General features: G+C 40.4%; 1 protein-coding gene across 1 annotated transcript in view; it reads right to left on the bottom strand.

Moving 5' to 3' along the window:
* Positions 1 to 21,969, bottom strand: part of IGFBPL1 (insulin like growth factor binding protein like 1) — a 45,019-nt gene that overhangs the window by 1,458 nt on the left and 21,592 nt on the right. Inside the window, exons 2-4 of the mRNA XM_026712692.2 lie at positions 5,505 to 5,614; positions 4,263 to 4,379; positions 260 to 413 (exon numbers count right to left, since the gene is read on the bottom strand). Coding sequence (XP_026568477.2) covers positions 264 to 413; positions 4,263 to 4,379; positions 5,505 to 5,614 — 377 coding nt within the window. The 3' untranslated portion in view covers positions 260 to 263. The remainder of the gene's footprint in view (positions 1 to 259; positions 414 to 4,262; positions 4,380 to 5,504; positions 5,615 to 21,969) is intronic.

Here is a 21,969-nt window from a genome sequence, read left to right as displayed (position 1 = left end):
TGTAGTATAAAAGCCTTTCAGAGAATAACTCCTGTAAGGTGAGTTCTGGGGAACAATGGTGTGCAAATTGCAACCGTGTGCTTATAAATGTTCCATGGAAATCAAGATCTATTTGCCTTTAGGTTGAAACCGACTTGTAAGCCTCTAAAGCCCCCTTTTGTTCATTTTATTATGCCATCCTTGTCTATGAAAAAAAGGGCAGGCATTTATAGTCATTTAAAAAGGCATTATTAACATGGAAGACTAAGATTAAAGTTACCTTGCTACTTCACGTCTTCTGATGCTGGGAAGTGATCCTTCTTATTTTTACTTTGGTGCAGGACTTTAATAGTCCCCTCTGCCTGCATTTCTCCCACCATGTTTGTGGCATGACACTGATAAACACCTTCATCATCTTTTGTCAGAGGATTAATCTATGGGGAAATAACAAGCACACCAAACATTTTCTCTCTGGGGCTATTATTTTTTTGGCTCCTATAATTGCACTGTAATTGTGTTTGCATACCTGTAATCCCTTTTTACATTGTTTTCAATAGAATCAGGGACTGAAAAACCTCTTCCCAATAGCACCATTTAGTGAACGTTTGGGTACAGCAGTTCCTTTGCGATTTAAGAATAATAATTCTTGTGAAATGGTAAGTCTCTCCTTGTATGCCAGGTATAAATATGGTTTTGATCAGAACAGACTTGATAATTTCCTGGCAATCAGTTTGGGAAAAACAATTTCGTCTACTGTCCCAAAGGTGCTTTTTCAAAAGGCAACTGGACTTTCTGGTTTTTCTTTGAAGACGTTTCGCTTCTCCTCCAAGAAGTTTCTTCAGCTCATCTTGGATGAGAAGTGAAACATCTTCAAAGAAAAACCAGAAAGTCCTGTTGCCTCTTGAAAAAGCACCTTTGGGACAACCTTGTTCTGAATGACTGAGCATCTCCATAAACTATCTATTCTTTATTATTTCAAGGTATACAGGTGCTATAGAATTAGTAGTCAACATTGCATATATAAAATCCAATAAAATCAGCTGCAATCATCAAAAGTAAAGGCTCCCTGAGTTAAGATCAATGGTGGAGCTCTTGGCAAAACGGAGTGGTTTGCTAGGACCATCTTCCTAGCTGTTTTTGCATTTCTTCTGTTAGTCTATATACTAAATCTTCAAGAAATTTTTATCAATAAAATGCTAAATTTGACCATATTATGTATTGACATTTTGTATCATGATATTTCACCATTCTTTTGTGTGTTTTTTTAAAATATATTATTAACTTTACCACCTGTAATTTCTACGGGAAAAAATAGGAGAAAAAGAATGCAGTTTGAAATATAGCATATCAGTAGGAACATGTGCTTGGCACTGGAATTCAATTAATACTTGGTTGAAGAAGAAAATACAGAAGGAAATTCGACTTCATACCTAATATAATTAAGTCTTCTGGGTAGCTCAAGTTCAGATTTCCAAGTAGAAAACAATGAGTTCAGCATATTACTTTGTGCAGATCCCAAGAGGGAGTTCTCCATCAGCGAAAGAGTGTAAGGATGGATGATCTTTCTTGTCAGTTAAGAGGTACCGTGTTTCTCCAACAATACGGCCTCCCCCAATAGGAAGTCCCAGCATGTTTTATACGCATGAAATGAAATTAAGCCCCTCCCCGCAATTAAGGCCTATATTAAAACATGTGAAATGGCGGGGAATGGCATGGGGAATGGCATGGGGGCTTGCCGTTAGGAAGTACTTTTGTTGCACACCCGGATATGGTGCCACCTGTGTTGACCTCGGCGTTGGTGGGGCACTTCGTATTGGGAGACCTTCCGTCACCGTTGCTTTCCCTTCTCCCTGTGCTGCCGTGGCATTTGGAGCAACGCTGCGGTGTTTGGTGCAGCCATGCGGCATTTGGCGCAGCCATGCGTGGCCACCCAGGGCTCCTCCCTGCAACCGGAGCCCGGCGGGGACACTTGGCTTCAGGCGCTCCTGTCACCGCCTTCCCTGGCATTGTTCAAAGACAAAGGCCATTCTTTTAAAAACGACACCCTACTACCGGTATGACAAAGCCTACCCGAGAGGGCAACCCAACCCCACGTGGGGAGGTGAATCTCTTGGGGCCATAGTGCAGGATCAGCCCACCCCAGGAGAAGCGCCCAGCCGCCATCCCTTCCTGGCGCCGGGCAGAGCACGAAGAGCTTCACCTGGGACGCCCAGAGCGGCTGACAGGCGGCCCCTCCTGCCTGGCGGCGGAGCTCTGGCCAATGCAGTGAGTGCTTCCGTGCTGGGCCCTCCGCTCATCCCACCAGGGCTGCGCCAGAGCCGGGCGGGCTGGGCAGAGCCGGGAAAGAGAGCTGCGGGTGTGCGCCCGCCTGCCAAGTGAAAGAGCCAGCCTGGCCCGAGCTTGGCTTCCCAAGTCCTTCCAGCCTGACCACGAAGGGGCCACCGGGAGAGTCTGCTCAAGGCAGTGATAATGCCCACCCGCCCGTGGACAGGGAGGTGAGGCGACAGCCCACGCCACGTCCTCCTCCCAGCTGAGCCCCGCCAAGTGAGCCCGATGCCCGTGCCGCTGCAGCGTTTGGAGCTGCCAGCACGTTTGGAGATGCGTGGAGATGGGCTGGGCGAGGGGTGGAAAGGACGGATGGCTTTGGGCTCTCTCCACTGGTCCCGCCAGTCAGGGAAGCAGCACTGCCTTGGGCAGTTTCTCCCGGTGGTCCCTTCGGGGTCGGGCTGAAGGGACTTGGGAAACCAAGCTCAGGTCAGCCCGTCTCTTTCACTTGGCAGGCAGGCACGCACCCGCCGCTCACTTTCCTGGCTCTGCCCAGCCCGCCCGGCTCTGGTGCGGCCCTGGTGGGATGAGCAGAGGGCCCAGCGGGAAGGCATTTGCTGCCTTGGCCAGAGCTCCACCACTGGGCAGGAGGGCCCGCCTGTCAGCTGTGCCGCATTGCTCCAAACGCCGTGGCAGCATGGGGAGAAGGGAAAGCAACGGTGGCGGAAGGTCTCCTGATACAAAGTGCCCCACCAATGCCGAGGTCAACATCCAAGCCATCGCCGCCCGCCCACCCAAGGATGCAAGGAGGGGGGGAATTAAGTCACCCCCTAAAAGAAGACCTAGCTGTTTTTTCGGGGTTCAAAAAAAAAAAAAAAAGACCCGGCCTTATTATATGAGAAACACGGTACTTGAAAGAGAATTGCATGCTGGCTACAAAGCCTAATGACCCCTTGATCTTCCTGCAGACAAATGATATATTTAAGCCAAAATAATGGTGCAGATCCTGTTCCACCCATAGATGCAGAACCTGTAGTTTCCATACTTATCTCTAGTATTCTTTTAGCAGGCCCGGAATATTTCTAGATCCAACAAAGCACCCCTGCATTTGGTGGAGTTAATACTTTTAGCCCATTTTTTTATAATTTGGTGAGAGTTAAGAAGGAACTTCAAAAGGCTAAATGGGTCTTTTAGATTACGCCCAGGTCTAAGCATTAATTTTATGCCTTAATATTCCTGAAACTTTGCAACTGAATCGATTATTCCCAATTCTATTGTTTTACACTTCTAAGGAGGCTTCATTCACTATAATTCCCAATCTTACAAAGGCTGGAAAATTTAGCACTGCTCATTTGCAAGCTACACCCACTATGGCTCTCAGAGGGCTGTCTGTCTGTCCTTCCCCCGCTCTCTCTACTTTTCTGTGTTTCCTCCAGCCTTTGGCTGAATTTCAAAGCCTGTCTATTTGCAATCAAATCAGTTTCTGGCAAGAGCAACCTATCTATCTCCTGACAGTCTGTTGAAAAGGGTAGGATCATGATGATAGGAATAAATGGGATGATGCTTCCATCGAAGGAAAGAAAAGAAACGAAGAAAATGAAATAAAGAAACTACCAACACATTGGAGGGGATACTACAGATTGATAGCAAGCCCCAACTTCCCCTTCATTCCCTGCTTACCCACCCACCCGTTTTTTATTCTCATATCACTCTATCCTTCTTTCTTTTTCAGGGTTTATTCTATTGTTCCTTTACTTTGCTACTTTTATATTTACACTTCTTTTCGTTTCTTCTTCATTATTGTTGTAATGTAGACTAGCCCCACGGTGAGGTAGGTGAATAAATTTGACAAATAAATAAATTTGGCTTTTACACCACAAATCACTGGGTTTAATTACACTCACTGATGACATACAATCCTGAGGGATCATTTGCCAAAGAAATGAGATCCTACACATAAAAATCGTTCCGTGTCCCAGTAGCTGTCCCACTACAAATTGCCCTTCTGACATACTTACCAAAACCCAGCCTGTGCTCTCATGCTTAGAGGGACCACCTCGAACCTGAACAGCCATGTTAACTCTGTCTCCGGGCAATTCTTCTAAGAGCCTAACTCCCTTGGGGGACTCCGTGACCTATGGGATTTAACCAAGACGGCCTATTTGAAAGAGATTCATTGGCTTAAACTTATTTACATGTTTTATTTAACCATTTGTGTAGAACAATTTTTATTTAAAGAAAACTTGAGGCTTTGTTTAATGGAGAATATTTTGCAGCTCAGAGTTGAAATGAAAAGTCTTTGGTTCTCTCTCAGCTTAGTTATTTTCTTGCTTTGTTTAGTATTATGCCTCATCATAACCTTACATTCCAATACCCTAAGATACTTTGTTTGCTATAACTGCCATACTCCGTTTCCTAGCCTACCATTCCTCAAGACTTCCCTTTCTGGGATATTCATAGGTTTAACCGTTTAATCTATGATGAACATTTGGAGCCCCCTGGACCATTTTTGGCACCCTCAGAGCTTCTTCTGGTACCTGCTGCCAAAAATCAAGAGCATCATGATAAAGGAAACACAAGGCATTTGTACAAATCCTAAAAATGCCACAGTGCAAAGATTTATTTTAAAAATAATAGAGAAGACTTGCCATACGCATCTTGTATCATTACCTCATTCACTACAATTCTTCAGCCACCTACAAAATGGTACTGACTGTTGATCTAACGAAAAGGCTGATAATCTACCTCTATCATGATAATCTAACAGTATATATTCAAGAATAAACAGAGCTCGCTGAATTTAAAATATATTTTATCTTCAGGACCTCAATGCTTTTGTCAGCTCCAGCTAATTAAGGGTAAAGAAAAGCTGTTAATAATAATACATCCAATTAAGGAGCTGCTCTACACTCCTGCAGGATTTTAATGGAGCTTTTAAGATCCAGTCTATGAATACCTCTATATCAGGGGTGTCAGAACTTGCATCGTCATGGCAGCATCACATGACTTATCAGAACTTTCCCCCCCTTTGATAAACTGGGCGTGGCCATGGCCAGCGCATGGACTGCGAGTTTGACAGCCCTGCTCTATATTCTGTAATAAATAGATCTTTTGGGGGTTCTAGAAGATCCAGGATCAACTGAATATATCTCACAACCTACTCTCACAAGTAAGATATTGCTTTTGAGTCAGAAGTTTTCCTGGCATTGATGTAGGTTCCCGATTCAGCCAACTGGCATCTAGAAGGACCCCTAACTTACTTTCTTCCAAGTGATGATTGGTGTTGGAACAGCTTTCACCTCACAGGACAAATAGACCTGGGCTCCAGTTACATTGTGAATCCTTTTTGGTGGCACAACTATAGCAGGAGCTGTAAGAAACAGAGATATATAGCATTTTAGAATTAGAATGTGAGTCGACTTACAACAGTTCATTTGATGACTGTTCAATGGTACTGGAAAAAGTGACTTATGACCATTTTTAACAGTTACAACCTTGGTAGCAACCCCATGATCATGTGATCAAAGTTGACACGCATGACAACTGGTTCATACTTATAACCATTCCTGTGTCCCAAAGTCATGTAATGCCCTTTTGCGACCTTTTCACAAGCAAAGTCAATGGGGGAGACAGATTCACTTAATTAATGGGTAACTAACTTATCAACTGCAGTGATTCACTTAACAACTGAGGCAAGAAAGGTCCTAAAATGGAACAAAACTCACTTAACAAATGAAATTTTGGGCTCAATTGTGGTTGTAAGTTGAGGACTACCTGTACTGTGCCTCTATTTGGAAATAAATAGATATATTTGATAGTTGCACTTTTTAGCTTTCTGAATTTTTCATGGAATAGAGATAATAAAAATAGTTCCCTTAGTGAATGGTTGTCAGTTTAATTCTTTCCACTAATATCAGTACTTTTAAATAAATTAAAGTGCCTTAAAGTTATATTTCATTTGCTAGTATGGAAATATAATGCTTAACGATTTGTGAAGAACAATCTGGAGCCCTGTAAAGAATTTGGATTCTTGAGAATCTTAAATTACGATTATGTATCTTTTTCACTGTCCCTTCTTCTAAGCTAAGGTAAAGTAGAGATGCGTCAGGAAACACAAAGACAATTTAAGAAAAAAAGGCTGCAGTTGTCCAGGATGTGGCGCTGTTGCTCTCTCATGGAATCCAATGGCGCTTGCTTTTCCATGAAGACTTTCTTAACTATTCAGAGTTCTTGTGCAAGAAAATTTCAAGGTCTGAAAAAAACCAGACTCTTAAAAAATGTGAATGAAGGATGAACATGATTACAGATGTACAAAGCAATAATCTCAGAAGCGCCTGATCTGCACCGTTATACAACATTTGAGTTTTAAGGAATTGAATTATGCCCTGATCTGATTGATCCTGGTAAGAAAACAACAATCTTTGAAATGGAACATTCAGTCTGCTAGTAAAACAGTCCACACTCCATTAAATGCAGGAACAGACAAGCTGGGATTTTCAGATGTTGTTGAATTCAACTCCCAAGAGCTCTAACCAGTATAGCTAATGTTGGGACTTCTGGGAATTGTAGTTAAGCCACCTCCAAATTCCTAACACTAAATTATGATTCAAAGGAAGTTAGGGTGGAACTTACTTATCAAGGTTTCTAACAGCTTAAATGGTTTGTAAAAAATATTATCTTTAAAGTATTCTTTAATATTTAAAAATACATAGTTTTAAATAATCTGCTGTTAGTTTTGGTAAAGATTTAAGAGAGCAATGCTTCTAATGGACGCATATATCTATTCTATGTCTGTCTGTCTGTCTAATTTATTAATGTTTGCATGTTACTAAATATTATCTTAGTAGAAGTGTAATTCTAAATATCTAAGATTAACAGACTTGGTGATTTTAAGACTATGAAAACACACATTCCTCATGCAACCATGTTCTATTTGGGTGGCTTTTGGGCCAGTGAGTGTTTTTAATAATCTATTATTGAAATGATTAAATGCAAGAAAAGAAGATTCCCAGATATTCTGCTATGCACCCCCAAAGGAAAAAAAAAGGAATGTAAAATAGCTGTTTTATAGTAATTCTTAATTCTATGCACCCAAAGGATTTTAAAATAATTTTAATATCAGTATTCTTCAACATCTTCTGAAGGCGGGGTGGGGTGGGGTAGTTCCAAAGCCAACATATGCATGTGTCATGCCCCTTTAGGAATCTGATTCCAAGGGGGAGACCGAGCAGTTGACAGGGAGTGGGAATGTGGTTCCTTTGACTGTGGAAGAAACTGGGGAAGGGCAAAGTCCAGCTAGGCAGAGCAGGGGAGAGGTAGAGAAAGGCAGAGGGAATTCAGAGGAAGACTCAGGGCCATCCCCTCTTCATCCTAGGGCATGCAGGGAGGAACGGAGACGGGAGCAACATGAGCTGCATGGCTTACAGGGGAGGAAAGGGCCCTGATTCCCTTCATAGCTGCAGCTGGGAACACAAGTGTTTAAAAAGGGAAGCTATGCACAGCAAAGTTGTTAGAAGCAAACTGTGAATTATCCGGTATCATGGAGGCTAATCTGGGTTCCTGGCGTCTTCCCAACCCTGTGTGTTTGGCTGAGCTTTCAAGGCTGCAATTCCTTCTCCTGCCCTGTCAAGTTAATTACTGCAGCATGGTTTGTTTGAATGTTTAGTGACAGTTTGTATGTACTTCGTCTTCGGACTGAATTTTCTCCAGTTAAAGGCTGTTCCTGAGAGTTTTTCTCCAGCTGAAGATAACCTGGACATTGGGGGCAAAGTTGGAGATAATTAAAGGGACTCTTCTTGCTTATTTAACTGTGTTGCCTTTGTTCCATGCCCCGGGTTATCACAGCATGGTTTTCTATATTGGAAAGGATTCTAATTCTATGCTTTTGTTTATTCTCAAGTCTATTTTGGTTCTGGGACACCCAGGTCCAGCTGTCAACAACTGTTCTTTACATCTTATTTCGTAGAAGTGAAAATAACATAAATATACATCCCGGGAGTAATGACTGCTCTTTCAAACTAGCAAGGCAACTCAAAGGTTCACATATCTTAATCATTCTATAGTTCCCCTTTTGATTTCACGCAGAGTTCTCTCTTAGCTGTATCTATGGCAACACTTCAGAATGATGGCAAGCCTTCTGGGATGGAGGGAGCAGGCTTGTAAAATTAAGCCAATTTCCTTTCAGCTTCCCCAATTCACAAGGAATACACAGACAGCCTGGATTCCCTTGCCATTAGCACTGCTTCCCTTGCAGATGGCAATTATCACCCTGGAGGGTGGGGTGGGGTGTGCGGGAGAGGAGGAAGACTTCTGGATCAGCCTCTGAGAACACAATACAAAATCCCCCCCCCCCCATTAGGCTTGGCTGTTTGGAACTGACATAGCAAGATGCATTCCACACCTGGCATGCTGGGAGAATCCCAAATAGAAGATGCCTGCAGCTAAAGCAACAGGGAAGATGGGAATGAGTAGCTGGCACCTGTCTCTTGTCACAATGTTCTTTGAAAACGATGGGAAAGCGAGGCAGCGAAAGGCCATCTGTTAGAAGAACTCCCATCTGTAACGCTTCAAATGAGAAATTAATGTCTGTAGTAATTTTATTTAACTGTGTCTGTAAAAAAAGGTGAAATGCCCAGTCTACTAATTTCCTTTAGATGCCAGCATTACAGGTAATAGTTATTGCCTCATTTAGCAGTTACAATGATGGTGGAAAAGTAACTTGGCAACCAGTCTTCGCATTTACAACTTTCACAAGTTTGTAAAGCAAAGGAAAATGGAAATAAGATCTTAAAATTGTGATGTTTCACTTAGCATCTTATTTGCTTAACAACCAAGCTGCTGGTTCCAGTTGTGGTCATTAAACCAGAAGTACCTATATAGCTGCTGAGGTTCTTCTGGTTCATGAATGAGGATGACTAGGGAGCATAACTGTTTCCACATGTGCTTTAATACAGGTTGTCTGTTAGAAGCACTGTACCTTTCAAGGATGAGGAGCAGTAGCAGGTTAATAGTAAATTTTATTCTTTATAACAGTTGGCTATAACTTTTTACAGTTCTTCCATATGTATTAGATTTTAAGTTAATGGACCGCACTGTTATAACCACATTAAGTCCCCTGCCAATGATTTTGATGGGCAAAAAAAGAAAGAACAATGTAGACTAGATTGCCAAGGAATAAAATCCAAATGGTCTGCAAAAGTATGACATTCAACAACGGATTTATAAACAAATCTCATTATCTAAAATCAGGTAAGGAATGGGGCATGGATACTGGAGTAGAAAGATTCAGTAACATTTTTCTCTTAATAGAAGGGACCTTGGAGATCTTCTAGTCCAACCCCCTGTTCAAGTAGGAAACCCAAAATCATTTCAGACAAAAGGCTATCTGATCGCTTCTTAAAAACTACCAGTGATGGAACATCCACAACTTCTGGAAGCAAGTCATTCCACTGATTAATTGCTCTAACTGTCAGGAAATGTCTTCTTAGTTCTAGGTCGGTTCTCTCCTTGATTAGTTTCCATCCATTGCTTCTTGTTCTGCCTTCAGGTGCTTTGGAGAATAGTTTGATTCCCTCTTCTCTTGTTTTATAGCCTTGAGAAACCATGTATTCTCCAGTTATATATCAGGAATTCTTTGTGACAGATAAAATTGATTTCCATCTGCATGGTCATAGTGCATGATAAAAATCAACACTGTTAGGATCAGCAATATTGTTTTTGAATCTTTTAGCCTGTAGGAAATGACAAATATACACCATGATAAAATCAGTAATTTTTAAGATGTCATAAAACTTGCTACATTTGCTTTGGCAGACTTAATACCACTTCCTTCTAAACCAGTGTTTCTCAACCTTGGCAACTTCATTTAAGACATGTGAATTTCAGCTCCTATAATTTCCCAGCCAGCTATGCTAATTTTGAGAAACACTGTTCTAGACAGATGAACAATGACATCTTAGACAGGAGATGAAAAAAGATGAGATAAAAAAGCAGAATCTTTTTCTGTCATTAATATTACTACGTATTCCTTATGTAGGGAATTTGGAAAGGGACATTTTTTTAAAATAAAGGCCAGTAGATATTTATCAAGAATGTAAAAGAAAAGAAATGTAGAAAAAACATTGCTGCTTTTGCTTCAGTGTGACCATTTTATGGTTTTCTATAGTAAAACGATTTTTTTCCTGTTCATTGTTTTAAGAATTACATGTACTCTCCCTCCATCAAAAAAGAACAGAAAAGGTAGCTGTTTCAAAATACTAAAACACTGGGATTTCATGTAAAGAATTTCCATTTTCAATTAATTTTTCAAGGACACATAGACAACAGTAATTTTTTTTTACAGCTTTGATATAAGATTCTATCTTTTTAATTAAGAATAATAACTAAAAAGAATTAATAGCCTATTTTTGTCTTTGAGGCAGTCTTGACTCCTGTAAACTGTCTGGATTAGTCCCTATAGTTTTCCTGATAGTTTCAGAAGTGATTTCCTATTGCCTCCTTCCTAAGACTGGTGGAGAGTGACTGGCCAAAGGTGGCTTTGTGCCTAAGGCAGAACTAGCACTCACAATCTTCTAGTTCCTAGCATGGTGCTTTAACCACTATACCAAACTGGCTTTCTAATGAACTATACAGCATGTACAATAAAGACCTAATTGAGATGCAGACATGAAGTTTCAAATAGATAAAAATATAGCTTTTTAATATAAAATTCAAATTCATAAAAAGGGTAGCTTAGAAGAAATAGCACTTGCTCACGACTATTTCCTCTAAGCTATATCTTGTAGAAATAATAATAATAATAATAATAATAATAATAATAATAATAATAAACAGGCATCTCTGATAAATACTACCATAAACTCCTTTGAATAATGACAAGCCTTGGTTATAATAAATAATGGGCTAGATTTTTGTATTTTAATAAAAAGGATTGTGTCTGGATTTGTCCTGTCTGTAACCTGGCAGATCATTTTATCCACCACAAAATCCAATTACAAGGATGATTTTTCCATACTGCCACTGTATCTGTTTGCTTTGTTCACTACCCCTCCCATGTTTTCCGACCCCAGAATCATTTCCACAGGAGCCAAAATAAGTGGGATTTCCCAGACATCACTTATTCATCCATAGAGCTAAGCTTCACAGTTGTCAATGCAATTCAGCCTAGGCAAAATTTCCCACAGATGCTTCACAAAGGCTGGGCAAAGCTTAAAACTGAAGCAGCTAGAATGAGCACTCAACTTAGAGAAGAGCTGCAAATCAGCATCTTTTCCTGAATCTCAGCCATTGATTAAAGACCTCGTCCCATCCCCCATAAACACACACACACACACACGCACACACTCCTTCTTTCCTTGTTAAGTCTTGGGCTCATATTTAAAACTCATTGGAAAAAAAATGCCAACCAGTAAGCGTATCTGAGCAGCCCTTTACTACTTTACCTGGATTCAGGTTCCAAAATATTTTTAGTATTGTTAGGAGCCAAAAAAAAAAAAAAGCCACTGAATCACTTTCATGTGAACTGAGCCAATGGACAAAAAGGCCCATTGTGAAAGATATTCTAGCAGTCTAGACCTACTTCATGCGCTGCAGTCAACATTCAGGCAGGAAAGAGATGTTTCTCTTCTCTCCATGCAAAAGAACAGCCTGATGCTTGTTTGTTTCAGAGGAAGCAACTGAGGTGGATGAAACTTCAGTCCATACAAGCCATTCAAACATGGTAATCCATATCATGATTTACAGAATTAACTAACTGCCCAAGCTCATACAGATCAATGAATCTAAGCTGTGGATTAGCCAAACACATTTTTTTTAGATAAGTTGCTTTTGGAGAAGAAAGCAGCTGAGGTAAATATGCATTTGGTGACAGTTGTGTATCCCACAGAGCCAAAATATGATTTTGGTACAGTCTACTAACTGAACTCAGGCAATGTGGTTTATATCAGATGTGGTATTCAGAAGGTTCTGACCAGTTCTGGAGAACCGGTAGCAGCAATTTTGAGTAGTTCAGAGAACTGGCAAATACCACCTCTAACTGGAGATTTTACAGTATTCTTCCCCTGCCACACCTACCAAGCCACACCCACAGAACCAGTAGTAAAAAAAATTGAATCCCACCACTGGTTTATACGCCTTGTTTTAATTGTGATGGTTCTGATACGAATAAATAAACATCTTCCTCGTACCCTTTCCTATTCAAAGGGCTGAACTGTCCAAGAGTGACAGCTGGTTGCAAGTGAGAAAGGACAGAATAGCAGGAGTACCCCAAAAAGTAATACACTCAGGCAGTCCTTGTTTAGCAACCACAACTGGGGCTGGCAATTCAGCTGTTAAGCAAAGCCGTTGGTAAGTAAAACCATGGCTGTGTTTGTAATCTTACTTCAACTCTCCTTTGCTTTACAGATCTGCAAAGGTGATAAATGTGTGGATTGGTCACAAAGTTTTTATCACTGTTGTAACTCCAGTAGCTAACTGAGGCAGTCGCTAAGTGAGGACTACCTGTAAAAGTAGTAAAAAAAGATGACCATGAAATCCTACCCGCCCTTTTATATGCATCATAATGGGTTGTGGCTGCCATATTGACTTTTTTACATCTCCCTCTCCCAGAGATAGCCTTGTAGATGGAACAGTGTTAATGGAAGCCATGTAGTAACCCACTTAAGTTTGCTCTTGTAAACCATGTATTTTTCACAAAATCTCCTATGCTAACCTCACTCCTCCCCCAAATCTGGCCCCAGTTGAGGACTGTAGCCAAAAAAAGTGTAACGCGATAGGTTTTGCAATTGAATGGCCCAAGGCATTCTATGACAAAGGAACACTCTACTGTATAGTAGTTACTGCCACCAGCAGCTGGCATACAGCAATATTTTAGATTCCCCAGGAAGAATTACCAACCCCACCTACCTCGCAAACTGTTTTTCATGACATCTATACCAATAACTCTTTGAAATAATGCACACTTCTGGGGCAACATCTGCAGCATGACAGTTTCATAGCACAAATGTAAGCAAACAAGCCATTCTTAATTCTTTTCAAACCATACAATATGACACCCCAACGTGTGTCAGCCTCTTTTCTGTTATTTCATGCAATTCCTGAGTCCATTATACTGTCAATCTCCCTGTCTATGGAATATTGTTATGATTTGAGCTTCTTAAAGTTTAACTCTTCACTAACCTACACCACAATTCCTATTCCATAATTCACTAACATACTCCACAATTCTTACTCCACAAACAATTGTTTTACTTAATTGCTTTAATCAATTTTCTAGTCATTTCACAAGAACTCAAATCCTCCCAAGATGGCTTACAGCATAAAAAAGAGCCAATGTTTTAAAAACAAATATTTCAAATGCAACCTGTTAATGTAAAATACACTTTAAACTAACCATTAGAAGCAAATACCACAATTTATCTTGAATTAGACATGAAGGAAAAATGACTTCTTAGCATAGCTCTTCATATCTCTTGGAAGGGAGTGGGCAAAAGCTCTTGGGAGGCAGCCAACAAATATGACTTTGAAACTGGCTTTAAAAATGAAAAAAAGGGAGGTTCATATGGGCCATAGATTGGTTTTAAACCAACTATGTCCAATTAACATACCCATAAATGCAAATTCAACAATATTCAGCTCGTATTCTGAATATTTAATTAGGGCCAGGTCCCTACATACGCAGCAGGAGCTCTTAGGTTTTAATGATAAAAGTCTCTATAAATATAAAGAATATAAAGAATGTCAGTCATGCTAAGTAATATAAACAAACAGAGTGCTCCCAATAGGTAACATTACATACTGGTGTAAGACAAACTATAATTCCAGACAAAGGTTCCATTTGTGGATTGTTGTGAGAAAAATTGGAGGCAGGAGCATTAGGTATGTTTACTTGCTTGAATTATAGATAAAAGTGCCAGGAAATGATAACAATAACAATCAGTGCTCCCTGCACATTCTGAATTCTTTCTTCCAAACCAAATCCAAAGCATCGCAAACCTTCAGCATTTTCTTTCTTTGGATAATAGTAAACAGTACTAAAATATCCCAAGTATGTCTTCTGAGAATTTCACGGCTGCATTGATTTATACAATTGCTCTGAGCTTGCAGTGTTGCCATGAAAGAGAAGCACATAGTACAAGGTATTGTTGTGTAGTTCCATGGAATTATGCTCTTCTCCCTTCATTTTTGTGTTTGAGAATACACAGTAAGTACATGGTTTAAGCTCTACTATACTAGCAGAGTAAGTGCTATGCTGGCAAAGTGGGGCCATAAAGCTCAGCTTTGTATAACGTCTAAATGTAGCCTTAGCAGCAGAAAGCAACTACAACTTGCTCTTAACTATTTTAAGACACTGCTGAGATACAAGCACAGCAGCACCAGCAATATTTAGTTTTTACTTTGGTGATAACTTTTAAAAAAAGTATGATAAAGAATTAAAGTTTGAGAAACCATGACTTGATTCTCTATTTTATTTATTTATCCATACAACCATCCCTCCATCTGATTTATACGGTCACCCATCTCAATAAGTGTCTCTAGGTGATGAACAGAGTTAAAATAAAAACAATTTTAGCATTTCAAAAGTTAAAATACAGCGGTTGAGCAGCATCAAGCCACATCACGAGCAAAACCAAAAAATTGGTTCCCGTACATCGTCAGGGGCCAGGCCTGGCCACAGAACCAGATTTTACAAAAGGCCAGCAGCGACACAGCTACCCTGGTCTCTGGAGGAGGACTGTCCCACAAGGTGGGCAGTGTGGCAGAATAGGCATGTCTTCTGGGCCCTGACAACTGGAATTCTTTGTCAGACATGATCTGAAGCATGCCCATCTGGTCTGACTGGATTGGATAGGTAAAAACATTTGGGGAGAAGTAACCTGGTTCTAAACCATGAAGGACTTTAAAACCAACACATTGAATTGCATTTGGAAGCACCCTGGCAACCAATGCAGCCAGGGTCCAATGCTCATAGAGTAGTGGTGTTACAGATACTGAGTAAGTGGAGCCATTTACTACACTTGCTGCTACATTCTGCACCAATTGAAACTTCCAAATAGCAATAGCAATAGCACTTAGACTTATATACTGCTTCATGGTGCTTTACATCCGCTCTCTAAGTGGTTTACAGAGTCAGCATACTGCCCCCAACAATCTGGGTACCCATTTTACTGACCTCGGAAGGATGGAAGGCTCTGAGTCAACCTTGAGCCGATGAGAATTGAACTGCTGGCAGTTGGCAGAATTAGCCTGCAATACTGCTTTCTAACCACTGCGCCACCACAGCTCACAATAGTCCAGATGAAAGATCACAAGGGTATGAGTGACAGTGTGCAGAATCCCCCAATCCAGAAAAGCAGCTCCAAACTTCAGTGTTGCAATGATGTTGGCAATATTCAAGAGGTGAATCAATTTAGTTCCGGTTTAGCTGCAGATTAACTGAAATTGCAGTGAAGCCAATAGTTTCTTTTTAAAAATTGGGTTTATGGGCAGTCTCATTTTCCTCTGGAGGGAACACTTCATCCCAACTCCTGACTCCTAACTCAACAAATCATTATTCTCTTTCCCTTGTACAGTTTCAGTTTAGAATATATCTCCAGGGATATTATTTGAAAAAAATAAAAAACAATATATCTTGGTGCTTTGTAGCATGCTGAAGAGTGAGAGACAAAACTCTTTCAAATTTGGCTGGGCTACTATGGATGAAGGAAGAGTGACTGAAAACAGTCTAGTGAGATTGGAAGTTGATATAAATCACTAGCAGAGAAATGCTTTTTAAGTGAGATGCCAATTTTTCAATCAGAGGACCTAACTGAAAGCAATTTCTTTTTAAAAGATCCACAGGTAAGTTGCAAAATCTCCTTAAATTTGTTGCCTGAGCTCACAAAACAATGTAGGTCAGTTCAGAAATGGTCTCTGGTGGCTGTGTAGCAATCACAGCCACTGAAAATCCCTTTTATGTGGGAGTGAGTGATGAGTGTAAGTCAGATGTAAAAAGCCCCCAAAGCCTAAGCTTTTCATATCTGGGCTATAAAACTCTGGATGACTAGAAGATGATATAAAAAAAAAACATAGTTTCCCAATCATCACAATTTGCTCTCACTGGTGTTATTCAGTACAGATTAAGACTTTTCATTTTCCCTGTACTGTATCACTTTCTCACCTGTGAATATATCAGCATGTTGTGACTCCGGAGTTGGAATCTGTTCCGTTGGCAGATGTGAGCTCAAGCGAAGAGGAAATGGCAGTGAATTATGAGCCAGCACTGCTGAGCGATTTGGATTGTAGTCAGGATGAGGAAATGGATTTAACTAGGAGAGACGAACCTGATTTAATAGAGATGTCAGGACCTTCGACCTCCTCTGATTCTTCTCCTCTGGCTGAGCAACAGCCGGGAATAGCTAACCAGGAACACATGCGAGAGTTTTCTAGTGGGGAGGAGTCTTTGGAAAGATCCTGGTTAGATGTGAGAAACAGACGAAGGATGAGGCATCAATCTCAATTAGGGAGGAGGCGTCGAGCCAGTGACTAATTAAGGAGATTAACACGCCCTCATAGAGGATAAAAGGAAACGGCTTGGCTGGCGAGCTTTGCCAGAAACAAAGTGATTTTTGGGAGTGAACATTCGAAGAGAACTCTTTGAGGCTTTGGGATTTATAGCCACATCAGGTTTGCCGGACAGAGTTTGGATTTATTGCTGAGGACTGAAGATACTTCATCGGTCCTCTTGTGAGAGTTTGCTTTTTGGTTTGTGATATTTTGGAACTGCTTGTTTCGGTTTGCCCTCCTGCATTTAAAGGGGAGACATAACATCAGCATATGCACTGAAACCAAGGACAGTAGAGTCCTTAAAACAGATCCGGGAAGATTTGTGAATACAAGCAGCCTTTGACTTACCATCATTTGTTTAGTGACCATTTGGAATTACAATGGCATGGAAAAGAGTGACTTATGATTACTCCTCATACTTATGACCATTGCAGCATTCCCATAGTCTCGTGATCAAATTTCAGGTGTTTACCATGGCCGCCAAGCATTCCAGGACTGCGTGATTGTCATTTGTAACCTTCCCAGCCAGCTTCCGACAAGCAAAGTCATGAGGGGAAGCCAGATTCACTTAATGACTGTGTGATCCACTTAAAAATGGCAGGGATTTGCTTGACGATCATGGCAAGAAAGGTCATCAAGTTGACTCATTGAATTTCTGGTTTAGCAACAGAAATTCTGGTCCCAATTGTGGCCGTACGTTGAGTTATATTTATTGATAGAGAATCAAGATAACTCATAGCCCTAAAATTTGCCTACTATTATTAAAGAGCCTAAAGTGCATGATCATATGGCATAGGAATTCCATCGCATAGGAAAATTTACAAATATGTAGAAAACAAAACCTCAGTATCCGCAGCATCCCTCAAGGCTTCCAAGTGGCACTGGAGGGACTGGATTGGAAAAAGTGAATTCTTATTCATAAATAAAATCGATTGATCTCCAGCTCTTTCCCTGCTGTTGCTGTCTCCGTCTGGAGCCAAAGTCTGCTCCCTTGCCCCCAAAGCATCATATCTGAGGGCATTTTCAGTAACTTCGTTAGTAGATTGGGAGTAGCTTATGCCTTTGAAAGTAGGTAACTCAGGTGGCAAGTGGGTATTTTTCTTCTTACACCTAAAACATTTAAAGTTGAGAATCGGGTTCGAGATGGAGTAATTAGGAGTTACTTGTAGACATATACAATTTAGAATTATATTTGTACTTGAAGAAAAATGTCTAAAAACCCTTTGTCTTATACAGGTTAAAAGATAACAAAAGTGAATTTTCCCAGGAAGCCAGCCAGGAAGCAAAATCCCCTCAAATAAGGAAATCTCCTAAATCACAATACTATGTTAAAACCTCATAAAATTCTACTCCTAGGAAGATCTGAAGTTGCTCTTTATCCAGACAGAAAAGATTTCAAATACCCAGGGCTAGCTGGAGCTGACGAAACCAAGGGAAACTGACTTTCTGTTTATGTGTAAACATGAACATAAATATGTTTATGTGTAAACAAACACAAACATGTGTTTATGTGTAAACAGTGAAAATTCCTATTGCAAAGTGACAAACAAAGGACTACAGTTGGAAACTCCTTATACTTAACTGTAGTAGCATGGCCAGGTATTGTGATGACAATCAGAATAGGAAGATGAGAACATCAAACAGAGGGAGGGATTAGAATCAAGATGGTGAGCAGATACTGTACCTAATGGGCAGTGCCCAGTGGTGGGTTTCAAAGAGGTTTACCACCAGTTCGGTGGGCGTGGTTTGGTGGGCGTGCTTTGCGCACGTGCACTCACTTTGCGTGTGCATGCCAAACATGTACTTTGTGCACGCGCAGAAGCTTTCCTACTCACCTCCTGCAATCCCTGTAGCTTCAACAGCTGATGCATGGCAATCTGCTGTGCCGCGCAAAGCAGCTGAGCTTCAAAAGCAAGGAATAAAGGTCAGTATGAGAGTCCGGCAGCAGCAGCTCGTCAGAGAGAACTGGTTCTGTCTCAGCTGATCTTCGGCGCTACCGGAACATCAGAACTGGGCTGAACCAGTAGAATAGCACCACTGGCAGTGCCCATTTAAACTCTTAAGACTGTCACAGCAATATCAAACTGGTTTGGCAGAAGATTGGGCAGACTGAAACTAAGATTGTGTAATCAAGCAAGCAAAAATAGTGGTTATGCTGTCCATCAAAACAGAGTATGTATCTACAGCACAAACATTTTTGGATAGGTGAACCAAAATCAACTGTTCTGTGTGAAGATGAGCAAGAAAGCATTTAACTCCCTCAAATGAAGAATGTTACATCCAAGATCAAACAAACAAACAACCCAGACACCAAGTACCACTATATGTTAGGGGCTCAAGAAGAGAGACCCACCAAACTGAAATACTGGTCTATCAACAGACAGGGCAGATTGATACTCAAGACATTAAGAAGTGATCCAAGGCCAATGGCACAGATTCTTTAAATTGTTATAATCCACTTAACCCAAAAATGCAGTGGGATATATGTTAAATGTTTATTTTGCACTCCCTTTCTGGTTATTGCTCTGCAAGATCTTGTGTAAGGGATTACTAATTGAGGTCACTTCCTTCTGCCCCCCCCCCCCGGCACAATAGCACATATCACAAGCCCTTTGATTTTTCTTCTGGCAGGGTGTAATCAGGTAAATGCTAAGTTTGGCTTTCAGTAGAATAGAATGGAATGGAATAGAAATGGAAGATAATAGGAAATAGGAATAGAATAGAATTCTTTATTGGCCAAGTGAGACTGGACACACAAGGAATTTGTCTTTGGTGCATAAGCATAATATCTGTTCTTTTATAAACCTGTCTCACTAATTATTACTCAGGAGAGATTCCTGCTTTCAGATACAAATTTCATACAAATACATAGAATACAATCTCCAATACCATCCACATAGGATTGGCAATGCTACTTTCTCCTGGGTGTTTTTCAACTATCAGGTCTACAAACTTGGTATTCCTTGGTATTCACCCCTCAAATACTAATTAATCCAATTCTTCTTAACCCAAATAAAATTGGCTGGGTGAACAGCCACTTGCTGAGTCCATTCAATGAACCCTGCCTAAAAGAGCGACAAAATCCTGGTTTAATGTAATGTGTAAATACAGCCATTGTCTGGTGCATCTGGCTGCATTAACTAGCAATACTTATTGTTTTCCCCATTTTTTGAAAACAAGGCATGTATAAGTCTGACGTGGGTGAACAAAATTTTGTTTTCTTGTAAAAACTTAGCTTCTTTGCATACATAGTTGTTCCTGTGAAATTATGTGAGAACTAGTTAATGCCAAAGGGGGTTCTTACAAATGAAAGATTATGCTCTCTCACTCTAAGAGGCAAACAATTTTGCATCAACATGTTGAAAAATGTCTAGAGTCTAGCACTTTATTTTTAGATTTCATTTCTGTTAGAAAAAGGTTTAGTTGTTATTTAATTTATTAACACACACACATATAGAGAGAGAGATCTGATTGCTCTTTTATAAGTTGAAACACTTGACATTCAACTTGTAGTTAAATCCACTATCCTATTTCTACCTCAGATTTCTGGAAAAAAACAGACCCTACAAGCATCTCTGTTTCTTCAAAAAGTTTGTCTCTCAAAGATAATGGCCAGATCTAAAAAACATCTACTTCTTTTCCATTTTTATTTAGTTAGCCTCCTGTCTTTGGACCTCTACATGTGTTGGGAAAATACAGATTAAGTATATTTTCCAAATTTCTCTAAACTTCTTTAGGCTAGCTACCTAGCTCCTTCCTCCAAATAGCAATAGCAAGAGCACTTAGACTTATATACCGCTTTATAGTGCTTTACAGCCCTCTCTAAGCAGTTTACAGAGTCAGCATACTGCCCCCAACAATCTGTGTCCTCATTTACCCACCTCGGAAGGATGGAAGGCTGAGTCAACCTAGTGAGATTTGAACTGCCAACTGTAGGTAGCTAGCTGCAGAAGTAGCTTGCAGTACTGCACTCTAACCACTGCGCCACAGAGGCTTCTAATACTGCCAGGATCACCTTATTTACCTTCACAATAATCATAATTGTAAACCATTTGTTCATGCATGCATATGTTTATTTATTAAGAAAATGTATATGGATGCCCAAGTCACCCACAGTGAGTCTGGGGGTATTTAAGAAGGAAAATACTAAACACCAAACCCAATAATTTTTTCTCCCCCCACCAGCAACAACAATCAAATCTTATATAGTTGCCTGAAACAGTTTACATGTCAACATTACGTGCCAAGTAACTTTCTTGATCAACAGATTTTCTGAGTTCTGCAACATGTTTTTCCCCAATAATAAAGAAACATCTTCTCTTGGATCACTCTGCTCCTCCTATTAAGTGCGACCTGCTCACTCTATTCCACAGAAGTCTTATGGCTACTGCTAGAGAAAAGGGCTATGTGTAGTGCCACAAAACCTTGAGGGGATAACTCAAGGTATCCCTGAATAAAGGAATATGGTTCAGTGAAAAACTGGGGAGAGAAATGAGGTGGGAAGGAAGAGCGTCATGGTGTTTGATGGAGCTGAAGGCAATCAGGAAGGTTAACAAAGAAGAACGAGATATAAAGTAGAGAAGATGAAATGTAAACTTCTAGAACATTGCAGTCAGCAAAATGGTAGACAAGGATACGCATGGCAAATATATGGCTTCAGTTTTCCACAAATCACAAGGATTCTCAGATAGCATACACCAAAGTTTACATGATGCTGACAAGAAGCAGCCAAACTTGATTTTGAGAGTCCAAGCCTGGGCAACTTCCTGTGACTTTATCTACAAAAAGATCTACAGATTAATATAGTATATCTTGGAGGTCCTGCAGATGACCCTTCACACTTTGAACATCTCTGCTGAATGACAATAGAGATAATTTCCTTTTTATCATCACAGTCCACACAGAACAGGTTCTAAGTCAGGGAGAGATCTGCGATGATGCTTTTCAAACCAGAATTGTCACAATCTACTGGCAGCCTGGCTAATGGTGAGAGATGCTACAAATGCACATCAGAAGGTATGGCTATAAAATCCAGAAAGAGATGAAAAGCAATTCCTCCTACCCAACAGAGAATGGCTTCCAGGTCTTTCTATTGCATGGGTATGAGAAACAAACATAAGAATGTGGACAGGAAATTTATTATAACAAGATTAAACAGAAATTATCCACCTTTGATATACAGCA

Source organism: Pseudonaja textilis, chromosome 2, assembly GCF_049901715.1.
Source record: "Pseudonaja textilis isolate UNSWEBS1 chromosome 2, rPseTex1.2, whole genome shotgun sequence".
NCBI classification, from domain to species: Eukaryota; Metazoa; Chordata; class Lepidosauria; order Squamata; family Elapidae; genus Pseudonaja; species Pseudonaja textilis.
Note: the sequence above shows the minus strand (reverse complement) of the source record. Positions and strands in the feature narration are given on the sequence as shown.